Consider the following 14,352-nt stretch of genomic DNA (forward strand, 5'->3'; position numbering starts at 1 on the left):
AGTGGTTTTATGAATTTTCTCCAAAGTGGTTCCTCTATTCAACAAACTCAACTTTTTCAGCAACAATATCAGACTTTCCTGCCCTATCAATAACAATTTCAATCCGCTTTCGTATACCAACAACCTTTCCAACCACAACCTCACAACCCCTAATTCACCGGATTTTGTAGCGGAAACACAACCTTCAACACCACCCTAACCACAAAAAAAAGGAAAAAAACTCGTTTGAACCAATCCAACCAATAGGGTGCAATAGACAAAAGAGGAAGAAGAGAAGTACAAGCGTGGGTATCGGCTTCCCAAGATCCAATAGAAGGAGAGAGTCAAACTTATAATTGTTTTTGGGAAAAAGCTTGAAACATGTTCTATGAAGTGAAGGTCGAATTCTCAACCAAATTAGTTTGAAGTGATGCGATTTTAGGCTAAAATGCACCGAATTCAACGGAATTTACAACAACCTTAACAACCTACATAAAAGCGGGTCATGTGATTTCGATGTCTTTAAACCTACCATTGATCAATATGAAAAAAACAACGGCAACCCACAAACCTTTTCCATATCTCAAACAATGGCAAAAATTGAAGAATGCTTCAAAATTGAAAGAGCTAAACGAAGGGACTTCACAACCCTCTTTTGGTTCAAATTTTAATGTTTTTTTTGGTATTTTTGTTAAATTCATGTTTTTTAATTAATATAATATTTTAAAAAAAAATTAATGTAATGTTTTTTTTAAATTATCAATAGTCTATGTGTAGTTGGATAATAATTTAATTATTAAAAAATAACATTAAGGTAAATAGTCATTTTACACTTCGGACCAATTACAAGACAAAACCAAACTATATGGATCTTTTGAGTTAAAAGAAAAAAGTTATATACTAAATATATAAACTACTCCAATCCAAACCACAGGGATGATCTGGTAATTTACTCTAAAAGGTTTTCATATTTTCAAAGGAACCATGGTGGAAGACTTCTATTTATAGCAGCCAACCCACTTATTGCGGGATCACCCAAACTTCCAAGTGCCACCTCAAAATGGAGTACGGATCAAAGTCCCTTGCCCTTTCCTCGCTCCTGCTCCTTCTTCTAACACTTGAATCGAGCTTCATAACTCCATCCCATTCAAAATCGATCGTCCAAACCCTTCCTGGTTATCCGGGTCAACTTCCATTCAAGCTCGAAACAGGGTATCATATTCTCATCACTTATTTACGAAAAAAACTTGTTGTAAATTAATCAACTAGAAAATCATCCATTTACATTCCTTATCTGTAACATAAGTTATTATGGAAAAAATGGTGCATTAGAGATGAAAACATACGATCTAGTTCTAATAAAACCTTGTTGTATTGATCAAGGTATGTGGGAATAGGGGAGAAGGAAGAAGCACAGCTTTTCTACTACTTTGTTGAATCGGAACGAAATCCAGAAGAAGACCCGCTCTTATTTTATCTCACCGGAGGTCCTGGCTGTTCTGCCATCATTACTTTCTTCTATCAAATCGGTATATATGATCTATCTCTTCGTTTTTTTTAGCCCTTAACAATGAAGCATATAGTTCATCATCATGCATGCATGTTGTTTAATTAATTTATCTTAATGAAGAGACCATATGCATGCATGCATAGTTTGATGTTTACTTAACGGTTTAACTAAAAAAATTATATTAGCAACGGTAAATTGCAAAAGAATCCGCTGAACTCTGTCACTTTTTACAAAGGCAGTCGGACAGTCGCCGGATCCCATAATTTATCCTTTCTGCTTGTTATTACAGCAGAAAGTACATATGGTAAATATTATATGATCAAGGTTTATAATATTTTAATTAAGGTAGTAAAATGGATCGGTTGGGTACTTGGGTTTATGCCTGTATGGTTTTTTTCTATGCAAAGTATTATATATTATTTGTTATTATGTTAATTTCCATAGTTTTGATTTAATTGAAGTGATTTTTGAATAATTTTTGTATGATATAATTCTTAATCCGTGTTGCTTTTATTTAATGTAAATCATGATTATTTTTAAGTTTTAATTTTCATCATTTTATTGTGATCGAGTTATATTGAAGTAGTCAAATGGAACAATATGTTTGCTAACTTTAAAAAAGTTTAGCAAGAAAAATAGGTTTAACAAAATTTGGTTTATCTATATTAATTGATAGAAACTAATTTACAGGTTCATACCATTATAGTCTATAGATACACTTTAAGTTCTATTTGTCAATTACAACTTTCTTTTTACGTTAAGTTGAAATAAGAATTTTATTTTGACTTGTCTAATTAAAATCACTATAAAAGTACAAAATCATTACAATTATAGAATAATTAGTTACTGATACGATATAACTTATTCAAGTAGAAGAGTGGGGCCCTTCCAGGTTCCATATGACATCGATGGTCATTAGAATGTGTTGACGTTTGGCCGATAGCGTAAGTCCGAAGAATACACTAATCATACATATATATACGTAATTCCCAAAAGGACGGAACATACACTATAGTATCATTTACGTACCCAACCTTCTATACCATATATTCTATTTGTAAGAAAATTGATGCAATTGTCAAATCAAAAACAATATAAATCGTAAATGACATTTACTATCTTTTAGGCTTGATTAAACAATCATTCATATATATTTTTCTTTTGAACTAAACAACAATTTTATTAAAACGGTAGCGCGTAGCTAGAGATTACAATATCTTTTGACTTCACTAGCCAAATCAGCACTATATCTCACCACCCCCATCGAAAATGTTATTGTTTATGTAATTCCGTGGAACTTAAGCAAAAGTCATGAGCATCATAGAGAGTACCTCTATGATTCTAGTCTTCATAGTGCACGTAAAAAACAGATTTTGAATTTAACCTCGAGCAGTCCAGAAGTTGGGATATCACTCCACCAATTATTGACTAAATCCAGTGGCGGGGGCAGCCACATGTTGCGTCACCCTCAACTAGCCAACTCATCCAATTAAAGATAGCATTCTAATTATAATTCTATTTGAAATTTACTAAAAAAGCTCATACCAGATAAATAATTAAGCCCATAGCCCCTCTATCTATTTAATTGTCTATATTTAACTGCACAAACAATGTAGTATATTATTTACCTGTAATCCCAATCCTTGATAATTAATTTGGAGACATATTGATGCTTCTCCACTCAAAGCCTTCGAGCCATGGTAATTTATTAATTTATTATATATTCTAAATATTTTGTAATTTACAATTAATAATATTATTAAACATAATTTGACTTCTTATAAATGTAAAGCAAATCATAAGCCAAAAAAATTATCGATTTTTTTCAAACGAAATGATGTTCATGATTGCATCTAATTAGTGATAATATTTGGAAAAATATGCATAATAAGTTATTATAAACATCCACAACTTAAATTAAATAGTAATATCGAAGAGCTGGTATTTTAATTTTAACTTTACATACCAATGTTATTTAGATAAGAATATATTTTCATATTTTTTTTTATGATTTTAGCCCCATATTCTAAAATTTTGACTCCACACCTCAGTATATTACAAATCTCTTCGAGCCGTGGAGCATTCCAAAAACAAATGAATGGCAAATTCATTATTGTTGTTCCAGAGCTAGCAAAGGATAAAGTTTATGCGTCTTATAGATATGATTGTTTTGCCGCATTGTTCTTTCATAAAGGGTGTTGTTATAGACACTTCATCATACTCACTCCATTCTACTCTAATATGTTTTATGTTAGACATCATTACTCTCAACTAATCATTTTTAATAATTAAAGATTTTATTACATTGTTTTCCGAAAGAAATATACTTTTTATTTTTATTTTCTCTAATTCTCTCTTTTTTATTATATATATATATATATATATATATATATATATATATATATATATATATATAAAATAAAGATTCATTAACTATTAAGTTGAAAGAATAGAAAATGTAACATTTTTTATATTCTTTAATATTATTATAAAAATCCTTCATTTAACTTAATTAACTTAAAAGATAAATTTTAAAGAGTAAATATAATTGTATGAAAAAAATAAACGTATTAAAATGTTATTCTTTTAAATTGATAAACTTGTCGCTAAACCTAAAATATGTAATTAATATCAAAACAATGATGCTACTAAACTCCAACCTCAATCTATAATAAATTTTATAATAATCAAAGTTTTATATGAAAAGAAACGGTGGCTAAGCTAAAAGGAAAACCCAATAAAAGGAAAATCCAAAAAGAAAAAAGAAAAGCAAAATTATTTATGAAATTTATCTTATACTATTATAATACGATATATTTTTATATAAATTAACAAAACTAAACAAATCACATTTATAAAAAAATATATATTACACTTTATTAAAATAAAAAAAATAGTTTCGTTATTCCAAATAAAAAAAATCAAGTTTCAAAAAATCAATATTCAACCTAAATAAAACTAAACAGTAAGATACCTTTTCAAATTCAGTTGTAAAAAAAAAAATTGTCCGTGACAAATAAGTTTTTGGGAAAAGATGAAACAAAAAAAAAATGAATAACTTTAATAAAATGAAAAAGGCTCTGGATGGAAATTGTGAAAAGTGGAGGCGCGAGGAGAAATTTGACTGGCTGGCACTTTATTCGAGACTAGTTTTATAGTTTTCATAGTCTAAATTTAGACTAGAGTGAGCATTTATTATAAATAGTGTGGAGTGTAAAAATAAAAAGTTTTTCATAAATCGATAGACCGTATCGTCTGCACAACTATCGGGCTATAAAGGTGGTAATTATCGGCCAAACCCGTAATTCGACACGAAAATAAATGGTTTAGGTTGAGTTTTTTGACCCGCCAACCACCAAACCGTTTATTTCATAGGTCGGGTTGGGTTATATTTTTAGGTACGTGGGTCAATCCGCTAACCCGTTAATATATATATATATATATATATATATATATATATAATATTTATTTATGAATTATGACTTATGAGTGTGATGTGTCCTACTCAATCATTGACTCCTTATTACTCAAAAAGACCACAGATACCAGCCCAACACTGCTTGTCGTTCTATCCATAAACCACCACCGTCGATGAAACCTACATGTGAACCTGCGCACCTATATAATTAAACGAATTATATGAGTTGAGTTTGGTTGATATTTCTGACCTGCAAACACGTCCCAAGCTACCAACCTAGATCTAAATATGAATTTGGTTAATGTATTCTGACCCGTCAACTCAAACTCGACTTAATTGCCATCCTTACACGGCTATGCGGAATCCAACCTCAACTTTGGGGTATTGACAACTTAAAATTAAAAAATTCTCCAAAAAATTTTATCATTGATCTTCACAAATTCTCAAAATCGCCAGATAAGTTTTTCCCCATTTTTTCGATCGTTCTAAGCATACCGGGGAGCACAAGAAGCCTCTATCTCAACTTCGGGGTATTGGCAAATGGCAACTTAAACCCTGCTAGATCTTATTTATTCATTTTGACCACTAACTTATATAGCCTTCGTTTTAACTTCCATAACCATGACTAAAGTCACTTAATATTAATATTCTTTCAATTTTAGTCCATTGACCAAGTCTAAAACTTGATACGGCAAGTTTGGCTATTTGTTACTTTTAGTCCCCACTCTTAAATTTTATTCAAAGTTATATACACTTTTTTAATTAAAAATCTTCTTCATTTTCCTTAATAGTTACGGAGTATTTAAAAAATCACAATTCCTTATTTATTTAATTATTTATTTACTCATAATTAAAAAAATGTTTTATCAAAATGGGCAAAAGATTTTTGGTCCAAATGAAAGATGTTACAATAATCCACTTTAAAGAATGATTATATATGCCCGGAATAATTACGAAAGCATAAAGTCCACAACTTTTCTGTTATTTTTTTTTGAACCAGGAAACAAATATATATATATATATATATATATATATATATATATATATATATATATATATATATCACAGCCGACTCTACCCTTTACAAAACTAAACAAGGTCTTAGGGCCCCTAATTATAAAAGGTCCCAAATTTTAAAACTTATTCTGTTAATTAATATATATATATATATATATATATATATATATATATATATATATATATATACACACACGTATTTCTAGGGTTGCAAAGACAAATCGGAGTTTGGCCTGGTGGTAAAAACGTTGGTTTATTAAACTAAACGTCTCAAGTTCGAAACTATTTCCTTACTTGAAGGGCCCCAATTTTTTTGTTTGCTTAGAGCCCCAAAATTGGTTGAGCCGCCCATGATATATATATATATATATATATATATATATATATATATATATATCGAAAAGTGAATATACATAAAAACCTTATATAAACTTAGGTATCTAACCACCACATAGTACGGTCGTTTTGTATCATATTTTCATTATAATCATCCAAAATTCTTAAACTTTAACCTCTAACATGATTTACATTCAAGTTTTCGAACTTCACCATTATCTTCCTCCAATATCACGTATTTCTATCGAACACCTTCTGGAGGGCTACATATATTACCTTTGCAAATGAAAATGATTTTAGAGGAAGATAATGGTGAATGTCCAAAAATATTGGAACTAAATCAAGTTAGGTTTGAAGTTTAAGAACCTTCGACGATTACGATGAAAATATGATACAAAACGACATAGTATGTTGAGGTTATATATATATATATATATATATATATATATATATATATATATATATATATATATATAGGTAGGTTCAAATGTTTCTCACATCTATTGTGTGCTAGAATGCACCAATAGGATTTTAGTATTAATTATATGTATATTAAATGATATCCATACTTATAACTCATTTTTATGGAAACCAATTAAATTCGTCATTAATGTCAACAATAATATTATTTCGGAATGAATTCATATCTAGAAGAATGAGAGTGTATTCCAGCAGAATAAGAGTGTATTCTAGTAAAATACACTCTCGTTCTTCATATTCCATGCAACTTTATTGTATTTTAAGTGAGTGAGTCCTGAAACAAAATACGAACTCATATATAAAAACCTAGATGAGAATTCATTCTGAAAGAAATTTATTGCTGACATTAATGACGGATTTAATTAGTTTCCATAAAAAGAGAATTATAATTATGGATATCATTTAATATACATATAATTATGGAAATCATTTAATATCTATATTTATTTAATTAAATACTTGTTTAATTTACTAAATTCCTATTGGTGCATTCTAGCACACAATAAATATAAGAAACAAAATAACCTAACCCTATATATATATATATATATATATATATATATATATATATATATATATATATATAGAGAGAGAGAGAGAGAGAAACAAAAAAGAATAAAAATGTTCAAAATATAATAATAAATATATATCCTATATTTCATCATCTGCCGCTTACTGTTTAATATCAATTTTACAAGATTTTATATTTTATTGTTCTATTTGTTATTAAACTTAGAATTTAAAGTTGCTAAGCTTGTTTTATTTATTATTATTTTTTTTTTGTAAATGACAATATTTTATTAAAATTGCAACCTAGCAAGAAGCAAGGAAGTGCATACTAAAAGAGATTACAAAGAGGGGAATGGGAAGCAGCTCCAGTCAGTCCAATTATAATTTACTAAATTAACCATATATTTAATCCACCCGAATAATAGTGAGATCACGTAACTTGTCGTTCTCGCATGGGAGGGGATAATTTTTTTGAACACCCTCTCATTTTTCGCATTCCATATACTCCAAAGAACCCCATATGCTATAAGCAAGGAATACTTTTTTTCTTTCTACAATGTCCCTATTTTGCTGCATAGTTAATAAAATATTCCACCTTTGAAAATCTTTGGGTAGGATTACCGCACCACTTAAAGATCCAGAAGAAGACCTTAAGAGCAAATTGACACCCAATTAATAAATGATCGTGATTCCACTTCAGTATTACAGAGAGCACATTTCATGGAGTATATGTTAACACCTCTATGACTTAAAGTAGAGGTTGTAGGGGCGGCCCATGCAATCCCTCCACACGAAACTTATGACCTTTAAAGGTGCAATTTTGATCCATACAACCACATTAGCAGATGGTGTAGAGATCTTAGAGTCGACCAACTTCCTAAGAATGTTCACCTTGTACATGTCGTCTGAGGAGTGAAACAAAGTTTAGTAGTCTTTACGATAGTCAAGGGAAAAGCCATTGACCATAGATGTCAGGTAGCTTAGTTCCGCTAGTTCCACCAAGCTACTGGGGACCCATTTCTAGTCACCAAAAAAAACCAGCATCATTAATTATTTCCAAAATGCAAGCCGATTTACACTTTTGAAGCTAAAACTTTGGGACAATCCACCCAATTAATCTTAGGCCTGTCTTCGCTTCCATCCCATAAAAATCGTCTACGTATTTTCTCAAGAGCATCAATCATACAGATGATGGCTTTAAAAATCGAGAAGTAATATAAAGGTAGGCTGGCTACCTAGAAAAACTTTCACCAAAGTGAGTGTACCACCGAATAATAGTGTTTAAGCTTTCCAATTGTAGAGTATAGCCTTCATATGATCTAAAATGGGGCTCCTTTTTTTCTTGAGTCATGTTTTCCCCAATTGGTACCCCCAAAACTTGAAAGGGAAGCTGCCCGAATCAAACCCAATAAATCTAGCATTCCTATTAAGCTCACGACCGGGGATCCCAATTTTGTACAGCATAGATTTGTGAAAATTTACTTTCAAACCAGATGAGATATGAAAACATTTATGGATGTGTGCCATATTCTTTTAGGTTGCTTTCAGACCACTCACTCACAAATATTACATCATCGGAATAAAGATATATGTGAGGTATGCAACCCCTTATTAGGAATATTGATACCATGGAATAATGATTTCTCGCAAGCGGTTCATTGCTACATTAAGTCCTTCCATTGAAATGATAAACAAAAATGGCGAAAGTGGATCACCTTGGCGGACACCTTTTGTGATGATAAATTATTTGGTTGAAGAGTAGTTAATTAAGACTGAGGCTCGAGAAGAAGAGAGACACCCCCATGATCCATGATCTTCATTTATCACCAAAGTTCATCTGAGACATAACTGACATAACTGAATCGAGGTAACTCCAATTTATAGAATTAAAGGCTTTGTTAAAATCTACCTTGAATAAAAACATATTTTTTTTCTTAACTTTCTTTGCCCATGAACACACTTCATTTATAATAACCGGTCCATCAAGGATGTTCCTCCCTTCAATGAAAGTCGTTTGGATGTTATCTATCACCGATCCGGTGACCCTTTTGAGTCTAGTTGAGAGAGCTTTGGCGAGGCCGGGAGTCATTTACTAATAATGGATCTTTAACTTTTAAATTAGAATTATTCAATTGTTTTGAAATTTTGGTCATTATTTTTTTTGTTGTAATGATACGAGTATTATATTAATGATCATTGTAATGGTTATAATTCAAATTATAGAAGCTTGAAAATTATCTAATTTTTCAGTACGTATAGGTTTGTTGCACACATTTTTAGTGGTTTTAAACTTTGCTAAATATGTTAGAAATTAAAGTAAATGTGTTTTACATATAACCCTCTAAAACAAGAAAATATAAGATTTGTTTGTATGTTTTGTGAAATTGCAAAACACCTTCTGATGAATTACTGTTTTATAGGTCCACTTAGTTTCAACTTTGACAATGCACCTGAAAACATCACAATCACATTAAATCCAAACTCGTGGACAAAGGTTAATGTTTTCACCCCCATTGACATCACATTACTAAATATGAATCCGAAAAAAGAATTATGTTATGTATACTGGCTAAGATTTAATAATATGGTTGATTATATTGATGTAGATGGCTAATATCATATTCGTTGATATGCCTCCTGGTACCGGATTCTCATATGCCACAACAAAAGAAGCATCGATTAGCAGTGATAACATTGTGGCCAAACAAGCTAACGATTTTATTCGAAAGGTCTAATTAATAAACTTCTTTTCTCCTTTTCTAAATTTCAAATCAATATTAAACTTATAAATCTCATATGTTTTGGGGTGATGTACACAGTTTCTTATCGACCATCCTAAGTTTTTAAAAAATCCACTATACATAACGGGCATTTCTTACATGGGAATTGTCACACCTATTGTTACTTTGGAAGTGTACAAAGGTAAATGATTTTCTTTGTTGATATATCGTTTTTCTTTATCTCATCATGCATAAAATAGATTGCGATCATTAATTAAAAGATTATTGTTTGCAGCTAATGAACGCGGTGATCAACCTACATTGAATATTCAAGTTAAGTATCTAATTCCTTGAACTTTAAAGCTCCACCTTTTATTTAATATGAAGTTATAAAACAAATCTTAATTTCTTCAATTGGTAAATAGGGGTACATTCTTTGCAGTCCCCTCACTGATAAGTTCATGGATTTTAATTCTAGAGTTGAATATGCTCATCGAATGGCACTTATATCTGATGATATTTATAAGGCAAGTTTTAAATATTTTCAAGAATTATCATTAAGTTGGTACTTTCATACTTAATAATAATAATAATTATCTAATTTTCAGGCTGCAATAGAAAATTGTCGTGGTAATTACGTGAATTCTACCAATTCACTATGCATTAACTGTCTTCAAAGATACACGGAGGTATGTCTATTAAGTTGATTCACCCTGGCTTCATAAAACATGTAGTCATCTAAATTTATGAATTTCAGTGCACAAGTGGACTAAATATGGAAGATATCTTGGAGCCGCTTTGTAATAAATCAGATGTGAAGCCATATTGTCGAGTAATCTCTCTCTCTCTCTCTCTCTCTCTCTCTCTCTCTCTCTATATATATATATATATATATATATATATATATATATATATATATATATATATATATATATATATATATATATATATATATCCGTTAACCATGCAAAACTTTATTTTACTTCCATTGTAGATCTTAAGTAACTGGAATATGGTTCATAAAACTAATGACATGTGTGTCCCTTTTGCTCTTTTAGGAGTACTATTACGATTTTGCAGAAGATTGGATAAATAATAAGGTTGTGCAACAAGCTTTTAACGTTCGCCAGGTGTGGTAGATTTATGAGTTAGGAATTATACATTTATCATTCAGTTCTGGTCTAACAATTTATATTCAGGGAACAATTGGGAAATGGGAGTTCTTTAATAGGACGATGCATTACGTTGAAGGAAAAAATGACACATTTTGCTATGCTTATGATATCTTTAGTAGTTTTTCATACCATAAGAAACTTGTTAGTAAAAATTGTAGAGCTTTGATTTTTAGGTAACGTAACAATTTTCTTATTTTTGGCCCCTAACTACACCGTTGTTGAAGATTATACATAATAATTTGTGGCATTTTGTTAATAGTGGTGATCATGATATGACATTTCCATATGTTGGAATTGAGCAATGGATAGTTGCACTTAATCTTGAGATCGAGAGCCGATGGAAGCCATTCTATGTGAGCAATCAAGTCGGAGGGTGAGAATCAACTTCATTTACTTTCTAATAATATGTGTCAATTATATGTTCACTAGTCTCATGGTTTTTATTAGGGAAAACTGCAATAAAGTCCATACATATTGGCCTCATAATCGATTTAGTCCCTATATATTTTTTTTATTCAATTAAGTCTCAAATACCGGTAATCGTATTCAATTTAACCATTTAACCAGATCAACAGGTCATCCAACTTTCAAAAATTACATTTTTGGCCCAGATTTCAAATTTTATTACAAATTCGGTCCATAATTTACACTTTTGGCCCAGATTTTAAATTTTGTTACAAATTTGGTCCAAACTTTACCCTTTTTGCCCAAATTTTAGAATTTTATTATGAATTCATCCTAACTTTAGATTTTTTACAAATTTCTTTCTCAAAAAATTGTTTCTAATATGTTTTTTCTTTATAAAATCATATTTATAAAAAAAACATATTTTCACATAAAAATCTTATATTTTCTATATAAAAACGTTTTTTAAAAAACTTTTTTTATATGAAATATCTAGTTATAAAAATATGTATTTATTAAGTATATAAATATATACAAATCCGTTTTTATAAAAAATGTATACAAAACCGTATTTTACAAAAAAAAAATGTATACAAATCCGTTTTTATATAATACGTGTTTGTATATATTTTTTTTGTAAAATACGTTTTTATATATATATTTTTTATCAAAACGGATTTGTATATATTTATATACTTAATAAATACCTATTTTTATAACTAGATATTTCATATACAAAAAACTTTTTATATAGAAAATATAAGATTTTTATGTGAAAATACGTTTTTTTGTATAAATATGATTTTATACAGATCCGTTTTTATAAAAAAATGTATACAAAAACGTATTTTACAAAAAAAAAATGTATACAAATCCGTTTTTATATAATATGTGTTTGTATACATTTTTTTTGTAAAATACGTTTTTGTATACATTTTTTTTATAAAAATGGATTTTTATATATTTATATACTTAGTAAATACCTATTTTTATAACTAGATATTTCATATACAAAAAACTTTTTATATAGAAATATAAGATTTTTATGTGAAAATACGTTTTTTTTTTTGTATAAATATGATTTTATAAAGAAAAAACATATTAAAAACAATTATTTGAGAAAAATAGTTGTAAAAAAAACTAAATTTAGGATGAATTCATAATAAAATTCTAAAATTTGGGCAAAAAGGGTAAAGTTTGGACCAAATTTGTAACAAAATTTAAAATATGGGCCAAAAGTGTAAATTTTGGACTGAATTTGTAATAAAATTTGAAATCTGGGCCAAAAATGTAATTTTTGAAAGTTGGATGACCTGTTGACCGGGTCAAAGGGTTAAATTGAATACGATTACCGGTATTTGGGACTTATATGAATAAAAAAAATATATAGTGACTAAATCGATTATGAGGCCTATATGTAAAGACTTTATTATAGTTTTCCTTTTTATTACAGATATGAAGTAACATATGCACAAAATGAATTCTCCTTGACATTTGCTACAGTTAAAGTAAGATACACATGATTTTCATCATCAATATTTTAAAGATGTTATAAGCTATTAGTGATCATTATGATTTTGCATGCTTGATTCTTACTTTTTGTATTTTATTTTCATAATCAAGTAACTATTCTCTCTCACGCATGTTTGTAAGTTCTTTCATTCATATAATTGTAGGGTGCAGGTCATTCAGTGGCTCAATATAAGCCAAAAGAAGCTATGGCTCTAGCAAAGAAGTGGCTTGCTTTGAAAACTCACTCAAGTGAAATCTAAATGTGATGCATCATGAACTAGGCTTATGATCAGTTTCTGTGAAAGTTTGATTTTTATATCTTTTGATGTTACAACCAAAATACAACGGATGATCGAAGTTAATAATGATTAGTTTGGTATCATATTTATTCCTTTTGTGATATTACTTATGGCATGTGTCTACTCGAGGTCTAATCATACAACTTATCTTATACTCTAAATATTAATTGATTCTAATGTACTAAAACTATTGTTGAACCGGAAATGTAAACCAACGATCTTATAAGTGAAAGATCTTTATGCTTAAGATTCGTTATAGAATGATATTTGCTAATGACATATGATTCTATATGGTCATACTTTATATCACGATACCACTTATTGGTTATTTATTAGAGTAATTTGATAATTAATAAATATAATAAACACTTATATTTAATTGGAAAATTAATTTTTTATGAAAATAATATTTTAAGAATTAATTGGGAAATTATTATTTCTAGGAAATGATAATAAAAGAGAACAAAACTAGTTAAATTCATAAGGTATTAATATATATGTTATGTACAAATTAAATGAACACTTTGAGTAATCATTTAGTTGGAATATAACTAGCTAGTTTGTAAGAAAGAGTGTAACACACTATTTGGTCTTGACTTTTGTCTCAAAAGCATCAACTCCCATGTGAGTTGGAGTTAGTGTGTTGGTTTTCCCTTTCTTCACTCCATAAATGTCATAGAAACCCATGCTTTGACTTGTGGAAAGTATGGTGATCTAGTACCTGTCTCTTAGTATTTAAAGGAGAGTAAGAGACCAAAACCAACCAGTTTTTTCATCACTTTTTCCTAACAAAAAGGGCCGCAAAATTCGTGATTTGCTAGTATCTCTTTCCCTCTCTTCTTTCTTGCAAATTGGTGCATGAACTAAGTGCTTATAAGTTGGTTCTCCTTAAGGATTATTTGTTATAAGTCTTAATGGCTTAAGAACAAGTTAATACAAGTGAAGACTAGCATCTTAAAGTGGTTTACTCTTGTGTAACAAATGCAAAAGT

At 29.3% G+C, this 14,352-nt stretch overlaps 1 protein-coding gene across 3 annotated transcripts; it reads left to right on the forward strand.

The window, feature by feature from the left end:
* The first annotated feature begins 1,025 nt into the window (after window positions 1-1,025).
* Window positions 1,026-13,484, forward strand: LOC145109769 (serine carboxypeptidase-like 13). 3 transcript variants are annotated; one of them, XM_079046932.1, is made up of 14 exons: window positions 1,026-1,191; window positions 1,363-1,508; window positions 9,671-9,744; window positions 9,857-9,979; window positions 10,070-10,172; window positions 10,266-10,303; window positions 10,396-10,497; window positions 10,579-10,659; window positions 10,728-10,802; window positions 11,029-11,100; window positions 11,170-11,318; window positions 11,405-11,518; window positions 13,004-13,058; window positions 13,227-13,484. In XM_079046932.1, the coding sequence occupies exons 1-14, from the start codon at window positions 1,040-1,042 to the stop codon at window positions 13,320-13,322; spliced, it is 1,380 nt and encodes a 459-aa protein (XP_078903058.1). In that variant the 5' UTR covers window positions 1,026-1,039; the 3' UTR covers window positions 13,323-13,484. The 3 variants fall into 3 exon arrangements, with proteins under 3 accessions (XP_078903058.1, XP_078903060.1, XP_078903059.1); XM_079046934.1 differs by lacking the exon at window positions 13,004-13,058 and having other exon boundaries at window positions 13,227-13,365; XM_079046933.1 differs by lacking the exons at window positions 13,004-13,058; window positions 13,227-13,484 and adding an exon at window positions 11,593-11,848.
* The last annotated feature ends 868 nt before the right edge of the window (window positions 13,485-14,352 follow it).

The sequence above is a fragment of the Lactuca virosa genome, chromosome 4 (assembly GCF_052849685.1).
Source record: "Lactuca virosa cultivar CGN04683 chromosome 4, Lactuca_virosa_CGN04683_v6, whole genome shotgun sequence".
Taxonomy (NCBI): Eukaryota; Viridiplantae; Streptophyta; class Magnoliopsida; order Asterales; family Asteraceae; genus Lactuca; species Lactuca virosa.